The sequence below is a fragment of the Echeneis naucrates genome, chromosome 22 (genome assembly GCF_900963305.1).
Source record: "Echeneis naucrates chromosome 22, fEcheNa1.1, whole genome shotgun sequence".
Lineage (NCBI taxonomy): Eukaryota > Metazoa > Chordata > Actinopteri > Carangiformes > Echeneidae > Echeneis > Echeneis naucrates.
This window is the reverse complement of record NC_042532.1, coordinates 17944831-17962959: the sequence shown is the minus strand read 5'-3', so window position 1 is coordinate 17962959 and position 18129 is coordinate 17944831. Positions and strand designations below refer to the sequence as shown.

Below are 18129 nucleotides of genomic sequence, written 5' to 3'. Positions count from 1 at the left end.
AAACAACAAAAAAAAAAACAGGAAAGAGGTTTTCTAGTTAGGTAGTAGCATTACAAGGATGAATCACCCCTTAAAAAAAAAAACAAAAAAACAACTAACAAGCAAAATTTTCTTGCCTTGATTTTTTGGTCATTTTAGTTTGTCTGACCTCTTTTTAATATTTCTTAAGTTGTCATTTTAGCCTTATCATTTTTATTTCTGTTATTATTCTTCCTTATAATATTAAATCCTTCCTGTTTTCCGTTGCTGTGTGACTAAATGAATCTCATCTGCTCCCTGTTGTGTTCTGGAGTAGTTTGTAGCTCAGGTTAAAACCCTTTATTAACTGTTTTCAAAGGTGCTGTATAAATAAAGTTCAACATCAACATTGAGCACTCCCTACCAGCTGATTACAGACAACTCAATGATTAAATATTATTAGCAGGCTATTAACTTAAACTTATTTGAAGTATTTACTTTTAATCTCAATATTATTTACATTTATTCTACTCAACATTCAAGAGGCAAACGTGTGTATTTTGTTTTTTATGTCCACCCTACTGCAGTGTCGACCGACCCATGTGCATCTTTCAGAGGAACAAGATAAATCAACAAACTATCATGTCATAATGTTTACTCAATAAAAATAAAATTAGGTTTTAATTGTATTCCATCATTCCCCTCATTACTCCGCCTCTGCCTGTTCCTAAAGAGAGCAGATTTTGCGTTTAGAGATGTACGATAGTACGCGAAGGCAACGCGCTCCAATCTCTGCGTAATTGGCGTCATCTACCGGCGACAGCAGGAAGTAAATAAAAGATTTATTTTTACACTAAAGCGTCTTAACATCAGCTGCAAAGCCAAACCTGGCGGCTGCTCTTATTTCACAACGAGCAGCGAACCGTGTTTTGCTTCTCTTTGTTTTGTCTTATTTTATCTTTCTCCCCTGCGTTATGAAGCTGCTACTTCCCAGCAGGCCGGGAGGGGGAAACCGCAGACAGCAGCGCCACCTGGCTGCATCGGGCCCGGAATAAAAAAGCTCCATCATCCTCCTGCGATCCGAGCATCGTCCGGGCAGAGAGAGGGCATCATCCCCACCCCCGACACCCATGACTGCCGACTAGGGCCGCTCATCTTCGGACAAACAGAGGGATATACGGGCAGGATCATGTCGAAGCACCGTAAGGACAGAGACAGCTGGGGTGAGTGTACGTACCACATTTGATATTTCATTTTCCCCTCCTCTTTTTTTTTTTTTTTTTTTTTTACATTATTCGTGTCGAGGCGAGGGTGTGAGCAGTGCAGCCAATTACATGTTTATCTTATGACTCCATGATGAAAGGCTTGTTTTTATTTTCGAAACAGGACGGTGGCCAGCGTGTTTGTGTTGATTCGGATGAAATAATAATAATAATAATAATAATAATAATGTTCGTGGCAGTGAAGCAGACACCATGTTCGTGTCACTGCAGGACTGTCGGGTGATCGAGCTTGAGGAAACTAGACAGATATTTTTCATGACAATCCTTAAAATAAAAAAAAAAATCAGAAGGTCTTGTCCTGTTGGTATGGTCCGGGCCACAGAAGGCCTGAAAATAACCTTCTGCTGTGGCTGACTTTATCACTGTGAAGCCTCTTATGATGGTCTTTGGTGCATCTGGCATGGAATTATGTAATGTTGCATCAGTAAATAGCTTGTCTTCACCCTCCACACCATCATCTTTGCCCTTATCATTATTGCTGTCATCATTATCACCATGGTTGGGATGGTGAGCAGCATCTTGTTTGCCACTGACATTACTCTGTGGCTGATGTTCTATTTAAACACAGGCCTGGATAAGGAGAAAGGAAATGACAGTCTGCTGTCTGTTATTGGAGAATTTATCGGGTCTGACCCACTTTGAGTGGACGCTGACGTCCTCGGCTGTTTTTATGGGCAGCAGCAACATGATCAGGTTAACCATGAGGGCTGGTGCCGGGGCTGGGTGAGGCCTCTGCAGGAGATGTGTAGTCAAGCTGACAGTTTTCTTCAAGCTTAAGAGGAAGCCCTGGAGGATCCCTCCTTAAATTATTCACTGTGCATACTTGGCACCCTGCATTAACCTTTTAGCGTGCTTCCAAATTTTGTTTTTCCTTTGTCAGACTTATATCTGCCATTACAGCCTGGAAATCAGCATCGCAGCCACTGAGACTGAGGTGCTACGATTCTTTTATTTTTACCCAGAGAGCCTGAACTCACAACGTCTGATCCAAGTTTGCTGTAGCATTAAAAAAATAAGAGTGGGATTATGGAGCTAAAACTCCCCCAGTCTCTGCTTCAGGACTGTCAGGCAGCTTGAACACTCAGCGGAGATTGGAAGCTCACTGAGTCACGGCCTGGAAAGATCCGGAAAAGCTCTGAATGTACATGATCTCATTGGATGCACACAGATGGGATGGATGATGAGAAGCCACTGATGTGGTGCTAACAGGAAGCAATAATGGACTCAACTTTTCCTGTTTTCTCGTCTAATGGACTGCTGAGTTTGCTCATCATCTCTGTGCAGAAGTTCTGGCGGTGCACACACTTACTACTGTGAAACCAGTTTGTTTTACTTTATGATGCTAATCAATCTAGAAAAATATCTGAAGGTGAATTACTGATCATCAACACCAACTTGTTTCTGCATGCAGCCACATTCAAAGGTGTAAATGTGCTTAGTTAAGGATCACTTTTCCAGCTTTCAGGCTCATTCCTCTTCCTGTCGTGATCACTGCAGCACTTTTTCTTTCTCATCTCTGACTTCTTCCTCCAGGGTCCCTCAGTGACAAAAATGTCTACGACTGGAGCTCAGAGGAGGAGGAGCCGGACGGACGAGCTCGGCCCATCCAGGTGCTGCTGGTCAAAGACGACCACACCTTCGAACTGGACGAGGCGGCGCTGAGTCGCATCCTGCTGGCCGAGGAGGTCAGAGACCGCGACGTGGTGGCCATCTCTGTGGCCGGGGCTTTCCGTAAGGGCAAGTCCTTCCTCATGGACTTCATGCTGCGTTACATGTACAACCATGTAAGTTTCAGAGTCACTCAGAGTGTGACTTTAGACCTCCTAACTCTCATTTTATTTTTCTGCTCAAAACTAAACTTAATGTGCATGTTTAAAAAGGGGTTTGACAAATCAGCAGCAGTATGTGCTGCTGATAAAAACACATAAAACACATAAAAAACAAACATCTTTCCAGGCTGGAAAGGTCAGTCTGTTAAACTTATTATCCTAAAACTGTATTTAAACTCAAATTTATCACATTTTCTCAGTGATGGGATGTTTAAAAGATCAGCAGGATGCACTACAGAAATGTATTGAACTACAGGACCGAACAACAATAAAATCATACTGGTCTGGAGGCTTTATACACATGCCTGTTTGTTTCACATATGTGTGATGCAGTATTCTATACTAAAGCCCAAACTAAATGAGGTGAACTGACCTCTGACCTCATTGTGCTCAGGCGTCTGACACCTGGCTCGGCAACGCAGACGAGCCGCTGACCGGCTTCTCCTGGAGGGGCGGCTCTGAGAGGGAGACCACTGGGATCCAGATCTGGAGTGAAGTATTTCTGGTGGACAAACCAGACGGAAGCAAGGTGAAGTCTTAACCCTGTACTGAATAAAACAGACTGTTACGAAAGCGGCTGAGATGGGAGGATGATGTGGGGGCCTTTCCCTCGTTTATTTAAATTGACTCTCTGTCTGCAGCCTGCACAAGGCAAAGGAAAACCCTCAGGACTCTTTGTTATCAGCTTTAAATATAATCTTAGTCAAATTTAATGAGATCTTTAAGGGCCGCGTCATTGCTTTACTCCTTTTGGTTCCTTGGACCTCTGGCTCTGCTTTAATAACTTACACACTATATCACAACTCTCTAACTGCTGCATAATCGAGGTGGTAGAAACACGCAGACCAGCAGCATGCACGGGTCAGTGTCCTCATCTGTCTCATTACGCAGGTTGCTGTATTGCTAATGGACACACAAGGGACGTTTGACAGCCAGTCAACGCTGCGGGATTCAGCCACCGTTTTCGCTCTCAGCACCATGATAAGCTCCATGCAGGTACGCTGACTTTGACCCATCCGACCCGGTTTTACTTTACCGCAGAACATGAATATTTATTTGTTATTTACATTCTTAGCCAACCTTGTGCATCCCTGTCAGTCAATCTGCCCTCGCCCCCAAATACACCCAGAGTAGCTGAAGCAATCGGTAATAACTATTCTGATAACCTCAGGATGAGCTGTTATAGCTTTGGTGAGCAATTAAAGCATGAAAAGTTCGACGAGACACACTTATTTGGTTTTTCCACTGTTCTGGAGATGCATTAAAGAAATAACACCGCAAATGAATTTTGTTTTTCAGGTTTACAACATCTCACAGAATGTACAAGAGGACGACCTTCAACACTTGCAGGTTAAGTTTGCAACATTAGTGTAGTACATGGATACTGTCTGTACTGTCCATGAAGTCTTAAAACAAGCTGTCAGGGCTGCTGTAACTTTGTGATGTCATAACAAAGCAGGCCAACCCAGGATTCAGACACTTAAATGTGTCTTCCTGTAGAAATGTAACTTTAAACAAAATACAGCAGAAAATAAAATCTGGCACTTTTAATCATTGTATTGAATTTGTCTTATGTGCTTTATTTCAGCTTTTCACTGAGTACGGCAGACTAGCAATGGAGGAGACTTTCCTCAAACCGTTCCAGGTAGTGTAAAAGAGTTTTTGGAGTTCCATCAGTTTCCTGATTTAACATGATGTTGTTACAAGCAGCTCCTAATACTGAATTGAGACTTGTGATGTATGAGATTTAAATGGGCAATGGAAAGTTTAACTGTCCAAAAATCCAGAATGCATCATGTCATGAATCATTTTCTTTTCCAAGTCCATGATTTTCCTCGTTCGAGACTGGAGCTTTCCATACGAGTTTTCCTACGGACAAGAAGGAGGCATGAAGTTCCTGGAGAAGAGACTGAAGGTCAGTCGACTCTGAGGGGTTGAAGGTCAGTTTCTTCACCCACAGATCTGAGTGCGTCTCACTTCTAATCATGTCTGTGGTGCAGATCTCAGAGAACCAGCACGAAGAGCTGCAGAACGTGCGTAAACACATCCACTCCTGCTTCACCAACATCTCCTGTTTCCTGATGCCTCATCCCGGCCTCAAGGTGGCCACTAACCCAAACTTCGACGGAAGGATCAAAGGTGCTTCATTACATACGTTTAAGACGGACAGATCAGGCATTTCACTGGAAAATACAGCAATTCAACAACCAGAGAATAAATACAAGTGAGCCAACGGTGTTTAATTTTGTACCTTACATCCTCATCAGCCTCTCTTCCTCCTCCTCCCCGTGTAGAAATCGATGGTGAGTTCATAAACAACCTGAAGGTTCTGGTGCCCTGGCTCCTCAGTCCTCGTAACATCGACGTGAAGGAGATCAACGGCAGCAAAATCACCTGCAGAGGCCTGTTGGAGTATTTCAAGGTGGGAAAGAAGGGGAATGTTCCTGTTCTGGCACATTAAAGCCCCATCAGCTCAAGAAATCATGCTGTGATACTACAAAGCCAACACTCTTCTCAGCAGCCATCATATTTCTCATCCCTTTGACTTCTATACCAAGTATTCATCATGCCCAGTACAATAACTATGAATCTCTTTTTATAAATGGTGATTTAAATTGTTGATATATTAATTCCTTTTTCCGATGTCACTTTCAGGCATACATCAAAATCTATCAAGGCGAGGAGCTGCCACACCCAAAATCCATGCTACAGGTAGAGTTCCATTATTTCCAGTGCTAGTTGAAAATGTCACGTCAAGTTTTCAGTTAAATTTTTACATTTCATTATTTATTGCAACTTCCTTTCTTTTCTCTTTGTAAACAGTACATTTTATGTGTGTTTTTCAAATACTCGCCTGTGCTTCCGTTCTTGTGCTCCTGCTGCTGCGACACGTGACGTTTCCTCTGTGGGATCAATAGAGTGACGTCTTATTTTGCACCATTTTGAAAATATCAGCTGTACTTTTTCATGTGCTTCCTCTCAGGCCACTGCAGAGGCGAATAACTTGGCAGCAGTCGCAGCAGCGAAGGATCTGTACAACAAGAAAATGGAGGAGGTAGGTGAGAACAAACAGGAGCTTCGTGTGAAGCCCGATCAGAATACCAACTGTAGGATCCGCCTTCGCCTTTCTCCAGGTCTGCGGCGGCGATCGGCCCTTCCTGGCCCCCAGCGAGCTACAGGCGCGACACAGCGTCATCAGAGAGGAGGCCCTGCAGGTGTTTCGGGGCGTGAAGAAGATGGGAGGCGAGGAGTTCAGCCGCCGCTACCTGCAGCAGCTGGAGGGAGAGATCGACGAGGTCTTTGTCCAGTACATCAAGCACAATGACTCCAAGAACATTTTCCACGCAGCCCGCACGCCGGCCACCCTGTTCGTGGTCATCTTTGTCATGTACGTGGCGGCGGGCATCACAGGCTTTGTGGGCGTGGACATCATTGCCAGCCTGTGCAACATGATCCTGGGCCTGGCACTGATCACTCTCTGCACCTGGGCCTACATCCGGTACTCCGGGGAATACCGAGAACTCGGCGCCGTCATTGACCAGGTGGCCGGTGCGCTGTGGGACCAGGTAAAGACATGATTACATCAATGAAGCCACATTGTCAAGACTTCAGTTAACGCCCACACAGCTCTGCAGTGTTTGTCCACGAAAGAAAACGGTGACAAACATCTTGGCAAGTGCAGAAAATATATATAGATGAACTAAACTTGAATTTAGAAAACAAACATATTGATGATATCTGCCAGTGAAACGAAACAGCCAAAAATCTGAGCAGGACTCAGGACAATCATTTATTCTACATTTATTCTCTGCTTGTGTCAACCATTTTGAAGCGAATATCAGTTTCAGCATTTTTTAACTGTGCACTTCTATAAATTCAGTTTCTGATTAAATCAACATTATAGCAGCAAAAAATAAGAGCTACATTATTTTCACTATCGAATTATACAAATTTCTTGAGGAAAGTGTTGGATAAAATAAAAAAATACACATCACAATTTCTCAGAACTGTTTTTATGGTCAAAGTGATTCAGGTCACTAATATTCCTGTCTGGGAAGCAGAATCCAGTGAACCTGTGGCATTTTATGAAATATATGCCTCAAACATCTGTTTCTGTCTTATTCTCTCATTTTGAGTTTGCTGACCAATCTAATGAAAAAAAAAAAAAAAACCCAGAATGCACTGTGCCCGTCTGCCTTTAAACCACTAGGTGGCAACAGGCTCCTTTATAGAAGTGTCAAAGGATCCATTCATGTGTATGTATTATGGTTTACGTGCATCTCTGTGCTCACTGTGTGTATTTCTTGTTTTTAATGCCTCTGCAGGGGAGCACAAATGAGGTAAGTGCACACAGACTGCATGCAAACACTCTGTGGCTGAGTAAATCTGACTCTTCATGCTTCTTTGTCACCATTATCTGAGGGTGGATAACAAACTGGGCTAATTGGGCAGCAGCCTGGAACTCCAGGATTAATGAGGCCTGTATAATATTCTACCACAGAAAAGGTCACTTTTGTTTCAGGCTGACTTTGTAGTTCTGTCCTTGTCCAACCGCAGAACGCTCTTTGGATGGTGCTTGTTATTATATCTGTGAAACTGAACTGTATTTAAGAATAGAAGACATGGGGGGGGGGGGTTAACAGGGAAGCAGCAGCTTTCCTTTTGCCCTTTTATGACTCTTTGTTCACCCGTTTCCTGCCTGCAACCAGCGTGTCCTGTCTCATCTCCACAGGCGCTCCACAAGCTGTACAACGTAGCAGCCAATCACAGGCACCTGTACCACCACGCCTTCCCTGGGCCTCAGGTGGACGAGGCCGCCGAGGAGCAGGACAAAAAGAGGGACTGATTAGATGAGAGACAGAACACAGCAGGGACTTCCCGGTGATGAACGGGGGGGGGGGGGGGGGCATCCTACCCCATCAGGCACTCTTTTTTTCTGGTATTGGCGCTGTCCACCGATACGTTCACCATTTTAAACCTAATAACAGACTGTATAATGTTCATGTATAGGCACCTCTTCGGGGGGGGGGGGGGGGGGGGGGGGGCTGCTTTCAACTGATGGATGTCATTAATCACTGTCTCTCACTTTTATTGTCTGTGATTTAAAAAAAAAAAAAAAAAAAAAAAGAGGAAATGTGTACAGATGCACCAGGCGCTCTGCCAGAGGAGACCTCAGAATATCCAACCTCCAGTCAGCTGTTTGTTTCACATCAGACGAGTTTCCTCATCTTCACCTGTGAAATCGCCCCCATTTGTGACAAATTGTTCTCTTCTTTGAAGTTAAGTGCTGTTTATAAGAAACAATATCTACGACCGGCGATGTTTGAAAGCCAAAATGTGTACTGTATGTTAATAATGGCGCGTTACAAGCATCATCAGCATGGTAAATGGTTAACGTGTGTCATCTTTAAGCTTTAAAACCAGGTATACTTTATAAAAAAAAAAAAAAAAAAAAAAATTGATGGTTGTGACAAAGTGGTATTGTGCCATAACATGTAAAAATTGATTTCATTCGTAGACAATAATATGTTTTGTTTGGAAGGTGACAGAGTTGTGGATCAGGGAGCAGCTTTGTGCTGGCATGTGTCAGGTGGAAAAGCAAACACAACGCAGTTAGAAACTGTTTAAAGTTTACACAACATAGTTGCCGTTTTCTCTCACTTTATAGTCTGCTCTACAGGTTTGTAATCACGCCGCGTCCCAGCGATGAACTACATGTGCGTGTTTTGCCTTTAGAGGTTGGAGGGAAAGCGTGTGTTAATCTAAATTGTGGTGTCGAGGTGGGGGGACCGAGCGGGGGGGTTGGACCATTGTTGTGTTTTCTCACCGAATGTTCGAGCAGGACCGAGGAATGTAGCTTTATTCTGCGGCCACCGAGGAATCGGAGCTGGATGTTGTGAGGCGGGGCAACAAGCCTGCTCTGGAAAAAGATCCTCATTCCACATCTCTGTCATCATCCTTCACACACTGAAGTCGAATCATCTGAGAGAAGCTGCCGCGTGGTGAAAGAGCTGGGCCCCCCGACTTTTTGTGTTTCCAAAGCAGCTTACGTCTGTAAACAAAAGGCTTGTATCGGCACTTTCTGGTGTTTGAATACTTTGGCTTGGTAGACTGTTACTGTACATTTGTAGAGTTATGGTTATTGTTTTGAGCTCACTGAGTCACAGCACTGTAACACAACTGCAGCATCCAGTGTGTCTCTTTTCTACCCCCCCAATGATCTGGTCACCAACAGCACAGGAACACTTTCATGCATATTAAGCAAGTTTATGCTGAGGTTTGACCTCAAGGGTTGAAAATTTAAAGGCACTGCAGCGGAGCGGCTTCTTGAGTCTTCCACAATGTATAATCAACATCGGTGAGGCCGTCACACAAAAAGCCATCTACGTCCAGTTTAAGAATCGAGAGGTTTTTAAAAACTCCCCCTTTTCTTCACACCAGTCAGAAAAGCAGCATTCGTTTACTTTCTGTCGCGGTTACGCTCAAAACAAAGAAGTGAAACTTGAGTGTTTCAGATAGAAGGGGGAAGAAAAACAAAACATACTACTCCTCTTTGGTTCAAGAATCCATTCCTAAAACCGCCCTCATCAACATTTCAACCAACTCCGGATATCGTGGGAGCCTCTGCGTACTGAAAGGTCAAATGATTCAACCTCTTGGTGAGCTCTTCCAAGTCAACACTGCTTAGTTTCTGCACACGCACCGCAAACATTTCAGTTACAAAGGATACAAATAATAAAGTTGGACCAAATTAATGAAAACCAGGCTTGAGTAATTTCTTGAAAGATTCCCAGAGGACATGTTTTAGGATACAAAATATGTAGCTTTTTTTTTTTTTTCTTTGTTTAAATGAGAAAAATCTGTAACAAAATGTCTGCCGTGTTTCCACATTGAACCAATTGGATCCACACAAAGTTGTTAGGACAGAAAATCGACTTATACTTGACTCAGATTATAAGATGAGATCAGAGAAAGTTTCTCAAAGTGAAAACAGCTTTCTAGTGTCGAACTCTACAAACATTTATGAATAAAATGTCATTTTAAAGCCTGTTATACAAAAGGAATTGTGGGTATTCTGTCATCTAAACCTGCAGTCACTTTGTGGTTTAGATTTGTGTGACTGCTTGAGAAAGCTGTAAACACCTTTTATGGATGGTGTCCAATAATCGCTCCCTTTAAGCCCTGTTTTTGGTCTCCACCCTCTCTTGAAGAAAATACGACTGTTCAGGAGCTAAGTGCTCCACTAAGTTCACCAGCGACAGTCGCTCACTGTGTACGTTTGTTTGTTTTTTTTAGAGCTTTTTTTGGATGAAAACAAAAACAACTGAGTGAATGAAAATAGTAAAGTAGCAGGACAGAAACTACAACACGTGACTGTAGAGCTCAGTAAACCTGATGGGGGGGGGGGCAGGCAGCAAGAGGCCACAACTGTGAATTTATGAAAATGTACGTTTCTTCACTGCAGACTTTATTGCTAGCGTGGATCGAGCCCTTCCTGCTGGCCAAAGGCGTGTTCACAGCAAACTCTTCCCCCGTCACTTCAACCCATGCCATTTTAGGACATTCAGAGGTCTGTGGTTTTGCATCCCCTCCCTATAAATCACCCAGATATTTAATAGCTCCTGACACCATTTATTTTTTTTTAAACAGATGCGTTAATGTTTTAAAATAATCGTCTGCCTTAATGGTTTTGACAGTTACACAACAAGCACCAGTCCCTACGAGACAAAACCCAGGACGTTTCTGAATATCTTAAAAAGGTTTCATTTATTGCTTCTCAATACAACCTGTACTCCCACGTGATCACAGGAAAGGTGTTAGTCGATAAAAATGAGCCGTCACTGAAGTGAGAAATATTCAGAGAGACATAAAACAAAAGGAAAACTGAATTGCACTTGTTTGGCAAACTTAACGAGTCTCCTGGAGTGTTTTAAAAAGTTCCAGTAGCTTATTTATGTTTCATCACACCCACAAACACAAGAATATTCCTGACTAACAGTAATGCCAGAGCCCAGAGATGCTCAAACTGCATCAAATGTGATGCTTCACCCATCAGAAGGTCTTTAAATAAAGACGTGTTTCGTATCAAAACTTAAATATCTGTCTAAGTTTTGGTAGATTGTCTCATAAAGCATAAAAAAAAAGAACAATGCACCTTTTGTTTAATGTCAAATAGTGTGGTTTCAGTTTATCAGGGTAATAAAGCAAAGGATAAACAGTCATGAAGTATGATTTCATATGGGAACAAATTACAAGAAGCTGCCTGCCGTTTTCTCCCACAGGAAAAAATGACGGAGTAGCTGGTGTATACACAATATGAGCAGACCCTTGCTGCGTGTTAATTATTTAAAAAGGCAGAGTCTCAGGGTGCTGTCGAGTTTTTCAGACTCTGTTCTCGTCAGTCTCAGAAATAAAAATCCATACAGTAACTCAGTTCTCAGGGCAGTGGCTGGAAACGTCTCCACAGATGTACGGCATTATAGGTCTTTTTTTTTTTTTTTTTTTCTTCATTTTGTTTTTCAGTCAGACAGCCATTCATAAAATGAGTGAATTGAATGTCACATGGTGGGGAGGAGGCCACCCCTCGCCAATGTGTGTCTCAACTTCCTGGCTGATATATTTGGATCAAGCGAAGGCACAGATGTGTTTGGTAAAGAGGCAATTAAGAGTCAATCGCAATTTCAAAGGAAATCCTGACCGCTCCCAAACTGTGGAAACCTCAGAGAGGCGTGGCCATGTGGCGTCCCGGCTGCACACACACACACATCACATGTTCCCCATGAAGTTCTTGTTGGGCTGCTGGGCGTACCATTGCTGCCGCTGTTTGTGAGCCTCCACCTCAGACAGCAGCGCCTGTCGATACGCCTCGTAGGATTTGACTATGTGCTCCAGCTCCTTCATGAACAGCAGCTTCAACATGCCCTGATACGTGTCCAAGTCTGCCAGCTGGAACAGCTCCCATTTCAAGATGTGGTCGTACCTGATGTGAAGGGGAACAGACTGGTGGTAAATTATCTGTGCCCTGCCAGCCCTGCAGAGCCAAGTTATAAGAAGAGATGGTGGGGTGGGGTGGGGTTGAGATACAGGAGCTTCACCTTTTCTCAATTTCATTCGAAATGGACAAATAAATTCTCTGATGGATTCTCTTATTCGTGATGTTGAATGATGCTCCAGAGGTGTCTTGAACCTTGGGCAAGCTGTTCTCATTGGACATAGTTTAGAAAGGCTTGGCCCTGTGTATTTAAGGCCCCACAAGTCACACTGCATTTAAGGGCATAAACCAACCCATGAAATTCAAGGAACTCTCTGCAGACCTCCGCAATAAAAATGTGGTGAGGCATAGATCAGGAAAAGAGTATAAAACCCTTTCTAAACTTTTCAGAGTTACTAGACGCCCGGTGGTCTCGGTAATTGTGAAATGAAGGGGGTTTGGCACCAATGGGACTGTGTGTAGAGTTGGCTGTAGAGTCAACCCGAGTAGCTACAAGAAGAGTCTACACTCAGCTTCACACGTCCTCTGAGGTGGAGGAACCTGCTGGGAGGACAACCATCTCTGCAGCCCCCCAGCAGGTCTGTATGACAGCAGCTGGGACTATGGCAGCAGTTCATCTCCTGAAGCACAGAGCCAAGCCAACACTGAGGGTGGACTTAGGACAAGGCTCGGACTGTTTTCAAGACTAAGAACTACTCTGTCATTACTGGTTATTAAGATGAATGGTAATAATTGGCAGCTCCTGATACAGGTCTGATGCTGAAGACTGAAACTCAACAACAAACAGGACTGAAACCATCACATTTTAAAAACTACCACATTTTTCTGCAGAGGGCAAGAAAAAATATAAAAGAACTTTGGAGACTTAAAACATTTGAAGCCCTTCTTGAGGTGTGTGTGTGTGTGTAGCACTCACTTTAGTGGTGCACGTGCGTACACCTGCAGCCAGTCTGGGATCTCGGCTGTGTGGTACGGGTTAGCTGGCACCAGCACCGGCTGGTTCCTCTCTGCAGGCCGTGGCTGATAGGTCACAGGAGGGGGTAGTGGTGGAGGCTGGTCATAGCGAGGCACACTGGAAGACACAATGCAGTATTTAAGCCTCATTTTACCTGATCAAACATATAGACGACTCCTCAAAACGTTATTCATGATTTAAAAAGGAGCTTCAGCTCTCAGTGGCGTACCTTGGCGCACAGGGGTGGCGATATTGTGCCCTCTTGTTGATGTGGTCCACATAGTAGACCCCAAACTCGGCTGACTCTACCTTTTCCCAGCCTGGAGGGAGCCCTTCCCTCTCCAGAGGGTGGCTCCAGTGTGTAGTGTTCGTGTTGTGGTCGATGTAGTACTTCCTGCCACGGATGGTCCAGTCAACGGTCCAGCCGGCTGGAAGTGGGAGGTCCTCTGCTGTTAGGCTGGAGAGGTTCCCCAGGGACTTGGCCTGTATTCGACCTATGCCTGAGGAAAAAAAACATTTCTTTTTAGAAACCTAGAGGGAGGTCCAGAGATGTCCAAACAAAAGGTCCAGCAGAGCAGCTGCTAGCTAACGGCACCTCTGGGAAAGACGAAATAATCTTCAGAAATTCGTGAAAATAGCATGTGTGGGAAAATGTCATTTAAAAGCAGAGGAATGTTCAGTGTTTACCAAAGGTCACTCTAATGTGGAAACTGTACATACAGCAGGAAAAGAGGAATGTGATGAATCACATGATAAAACAAAGAACCGCAGTGATTGTGAACAGGGTCGCCAAATCTCCTTGACTTTTGCGACTGAGCATATTACTCTGACCAACGCCATCTGATGAATGGTAGGAAGTGGGAGTGTTGTAACTTTTGGACAGGAAGGCAGAGATCTGTGCATGGCCAGACAAACACACAGGGGCCGAGCGGGCTCACTCCACAGGCCCTGTGCTTTTAATGGTGGATGTCAGCGAGGAATGTCCACCCAACAGCTGTGAGGATGAGTTAGAGAAGTGAGAAGTACCGCGAGGCAAAACAAATAAGCCTGCGGGGATGCAGAGAGTTGTGCTGAAAAACACAAGCGATTGTGTGGGGAATGAAGCTTCTCTGCAAAATGGCGACTACAATTTGATAAATTCTGCACGAGAGTGACAGCAAGAGCTGGAGCTTTCTGCCAGCTGCTGAGTGAAAGGATGGAATGTGCGAGTGCTCTGCAGAAATTCACTCCTCCTCCTCCAACAAATCATCATCATCATCTCTGCCCTTTTCTCCAGAGAGCCATTCTCATTGCAGACATGAAGCTCAATGCATCAGAAGAGCAGAATGCTGTGTTTACAACTGGTGATGCAGCACTTTAACAAATAAATGGGTAATTTTATGACATTAAATCTGTGAATTACAGGGTCACTGATTTTAGATTTTGTAGCCAACAGAAATATTTCCAGATCATTTTAACTTGGACTTTACACCTCTAAAAACCAAAATGTTTTCTGCTGCAACATGCTGCTGATAACTTTTACCGTCAAAAGCAGATCCAGACTGATAAATGGAGCTAGACAGCATGTAGTCCGATAATAGTTGAGCGCAGATGTATCAGTACTGGTGTGCATGTCAGACATTAAGTGTCAGTGTCACCAGCACACTGATCTATGAGAGAGACGTCCCACAAACTAAGCATCACTGTCAAAGCTAAAAAAAAGAAAAACAATATTGAAAGATACCATTGATTGATCCCTCTGTAGTGTGAATTCATTGTTTGATGGGCTACAATAAATAACGATCTGTTAGCAACAAACACAGCTTGGAAATGCGTCTGATAATTGGAAAGTGGAGAGACAATCAAATCCTATCATTAATGTTGATTTAGTGTAGCAGTTTGTATAGTGAAGTTTCACCAATATTTTTGACTTTGATTTCTATCAATGTATTGCTATTTAAAATAAATATTGGTAAAATGTCAAATGGTAAATATCTTTTTAAAGACAACTGACTTATAAGAAACATCAGCTTAATAATGATGATAAATGACAGCTGACAGATCTTTGTCAGGGTAACTCGAGAATGCAGCACCTTCATTCACAGATGATTCATGTAAGCCAGCAGTCCGAGGCTGAGACATTTGACTGGGGGCGGTCTGCAAATTACTAGTTTGCCAGCAGAAAGCTTCAGCAAATGGAGAGGTGAAAAATGCAGAGCTCCTAATACATGTTTAACTTGACTCCAAACAAGCCTGCATGATATGTGATAGGTAGGTCAGACATAATGCTACGCTATCTACACAACAATGATGACTCAGCCACAAAATAAAAGGCTCCCTATCATTTAGGGTGGAGTGGAAAATTCCAACGACCCCCAAAATTACACATTTATGTCATACCAAGGTTTAATATGATGAGCATTTAGTAACATTTTAAATTAAATTGTTCTTTTGAGCTGTTCAAGGGCCACCACCAGCACACATTCCTCTCAGAGTGGCCTGTACAGCTCAATCACACATCGAAACAACCACTCACATTTTTTCCTCTACACCCGAGATGGAAACATTTTCTCAAATTAAATCTGAGAAGTTGTAGATATGACAGTGTGATTGGGATTTCACTTTGAGTGAAGCATAGAAATCGGATAGAAAAAACACAAACAGCCTCTCATGAGCCTAAATCATGAACCTTGTCAAACTCTGAACTCTTTCCAATTTCTTGTCACTGTGTGCTTGATACTTTTCTACAAATCAAAAACAAAAAAGCCATCTCAAACCAAAGTGTAAAAGTCAGAAGAAGTAGAAGTAGTCGTAACACATTTTAGATTTACCAGAGGGAGGTCTGCTTGGAGCTGGTGGGGTGTGCTGTCGGGGCAGTCTTTGGAAGTTATGTTCATTGTGGTCATAGTATCTATAATCCTCAGGAAAGCGGTCCGGGATCCTCCTGGGCTGAGGCTGGCGCTGCTGCTGTTGGTGCTGCTGGCTGTCGTAGTACGGTTCAGAGGGGTAATAATAGCGGGCAGCATCTCCATTCTCAGACATGGGGCTCACGTCTGTGAGGAAGGACTGTGAGGAGCCTCCGTACTCATGGGGCAGATCCCCAAGACTGCGAGGCAGGTACGGGGGGGCCGACATACGGTGGCTCTCTCTGCGGGCCACCTCATGAGGAGGCCTCTGCACAGGGGTCCGGAGGAAACTCTTGTTGCGGGACACCACAGGTTCCCGGCTGGGCGCCACAGGGTAGGCAGAGGGCCCCATCTCTGGCAGAGGGACCTCAGTGCGTCGGGGAATAGTGGGTCCATGGCGGATAAATGAGGGCATAAGATCTGCAACCAGATAAACGGGACAAGCCAAACTCTGATTATTAGCAACATCAACACAGAAGCCCAGTATGAGTAGGAAACTAACTACAGAATGATTGTTAAATAATAATATTATAAATAATTAAATCCAAATAATGAAACATTTGTATTAAGTGGCCTTTGCAGCTCTCTGACTTTTAGTTGGCCGTATTGTGTATTGCCTCCTTCTTCCTCCTCGCTCTGTTGTATCATTATGTTTCATAATAGAGTACATTTACTTGTCTTTATTTATTTTATTGTTGCAGAGCACTTCAGTCAGCTGACTGCTGTGTTTACATGAGCTCGAGAAATAAAGTTGACTTGACATGAACTGCTTGGAGGTATAATATGAGAACACCATCTTACTCCGCTGCATTTTAGATGGAAAAGCTGTTTATTTGAGTCCATGGATATCAGCGCGATGGCTATAAACAAATGCATATAAACATTTAATGTTACAATACATCATTTACTGATTACATATATCCATGTACCCAAAAGTATTAAAAAGTTTAAAGTAGAAGAAGAACCAGCTCCAACCAGAACAGTCACATTTTACTTACAGTTTAAGTATGTTTGAGTATGTTTATAATATTCCTACTGGCAGCAACGAGACTAACGAAATATAAAGAATGAAATGTGAGTTGGAAGGTTTTTCAGGTTTTTCTTATGCAGTTTATTTTATATCTTTTATGAGTCCACAGATGACAACAGTCATTCAGTGTCTGCAACTGGACAGATGTTAACAAACTAACAAAACTGACTTTTTTTTAATCAAACCTCTCCCCTGACTGTTTCAGAAAGAAGTTTTGAAAAAAAATATATACTTTCACTCCAGAAAGTATTTAAGAAGAAGATTTAATAGTCATCTCTCAACTTTTCTTTAGCTCTGCAGCTAATGTCAACATAGCAATCATATGTACTGCTTTTTAGCAACGAGCTAGTTACCAGGTTAGCAGTTTGTCTGGTTAAATAAAATTAAGACAAAATTAAAAGTTCTAACCGTGTGAGCCACAATAACAAGGAAACGTGTTAAACACACCAGTGTTATTCTGCTGGTGTTAGTTAACTTTGTATTTTCATTCCATATTTCTTATTTGTTTTAGGGCTGGTTTAACTTTCGTCGGCAGGCTAGCCGATGCTAACTGGAGCTAGCCGACGCTAACGACCTGTAGCGCTTACTTCTGAGGAGCGGCGACGTTTCCTTCTTCACATACTTCCCGTGAACTTCGGCCGGTTTGGACGCTTCGTTTTTACTTTTCTTTCGTGAGAGCATAACTCAAATGCTCGGGGAAAACATCAACGGCGCGGCGCTGCGATCTCATGGCACGATCCCCCGACTCGGCTGCGTCCGTCCCGTTGAGTTAGCCCGGCGCGGAGGGTCGACATTTTCAACTGACGGAGATGCTAGCGGCGCGTTAGCCGGCTAACGGAGGGGGGAGACTGGGAGAGTCCTTTCCTGCAGCCGGTCCGGTCCGCCCTGAGCAGCCCCTCCACCGCTGGGCCTCTCCGGGGACGGTGCCTGCTCGGTCCAGCCCACCCATCCATCCATCCAGACACACACACACACACACACACAAACACACACTGCTGTAGACATTTATGACGCACAGCTCATCCATCAATACGACACATGACGGATTACAGAGGCACGCGACCTTTAAGCTTCAAACAGCTCAGGACATAAATAAATAAAAATCTCCAACTCCAAAATTCACGACATGAAACATTTATAGAGGACTTCCGGATCTACATCATATTATCGGATTGGCCCTGTTTCATCCTGATAGAT

At 43.6% G+C, this 18129-nt stretch overlaps 2 protein-coding genes across 4 annotated transcripts; one reads left to right on the top strand and one right to left on the bottom strand.

The window, feature by feature from the left end:
* The first annotated feature begins 1147 nt into the window (after positions 1–1147).
* atl1 (atlastin GTPase 1) lies at positions 1148–7928 on the top strand. Of its 3 annotated transcripts, none has more exons than XM_029494450.1 (14): positions 1148–1181; positions 2775–3025; positions 3465–3599; positions 3962–4066; positions 4370–4420; positions 4659–4715; positions 4893–4985; positions 5071–5209; positions 5365–5492; positions 5726–5782; positions 6054–6125; positions 6205–6636; positions 7396–7410; positions 7803–7928. In XM_029494450.1, the coding sequence occupies exons 1-14, from the start codon at positions 1148–1150 to the stop codon at positions 7914–7916; spliced, it is 1683 nt and encodes a 560-aa protein (XP_029350310.1). In that variant the 3' UTR covers positions 7917–7928. The 3 variants fall into 3 exon arrangements, with proteins under 3 accessions (XP_029350310.1, XP_029350309.1, XP_029350311.1); XM_029494449.1 differs by having other exon boundaries at positions 1148–1187; XM_029494451.1 differs by lacking the exon at positions 7396–7410 and having other exon boundaries at positions 7803–7916.
* Positions 7929–11528: 3600 nt separating this feature from the next.
* Positions 11529–17921, bottom strand: sav1 (salvador family WW domain containing protein 1). Its single transcript, XM_029494452.1, has 5 exons — positions 17520–17921; positions 15828–16322; positions 13247–13517; positions 12979–13134; positions 11529–12050 (listed from the first exon to the last, which is right to left on the bottom strand). The coding sequence occupies exons 1-5, from the start codon at positions 17611–17613 to the stop codon at positions 11837–11839; spliced, it is 1230 nt and encodes a 409-aa protein (XP_029350312.1). The 5' UTR covers positions 17614–17921; the 3' UTR covers positions 11529–11836.
* Positions 17922–18129: the final 208 nt, after the last annotated feature.

Bases quoted from the DNA above. Each gene is read 5' to 3' on its own strand.
- atl1 (XM_029494449.1), top strand. From the start codon at position 1,148: ATGTCGAAGCACCGTAAGGACAGAGACAGCTGGGGTGAGT. The intron at 1,188-2,774 runs GTACGTACCACA...TTCTTCCTCCAG, and splicing joins CAGAGACAGCTGGGGTGAGT to GGTCCCTCAGTGACAAAAAT. The intron at 5,783-6,053 runs GTAGAGTTCCAT...GCTTCCTCTCAG, and splicing joins ACCCAAAATCCATGCTACAG to GCCACTGCAGAGGCGAATAA.
- sav1 (XM_029494452.1), bottom strand. From the start codon at position 17,613: ATGCTCTCACGAAAGAAAAGTAAAAACGAAGCGTCCAAACCGGCCGAA. The intron at 13,518-15,827 runs GTAAATCTAAAA...TTTTTTCCTCAG, and splicing joins TCCAAGCAGACCTCCCTCTG to GCATAGGTCGAATACAGGCC. The intron at 13,135-13,246 runs GTACGCCACTGA...TGTGTCTTCCAG, and splicing joins CGCCACCCCTGTGCGCCAAG to TGTGCCTCGCTATGACCAGC.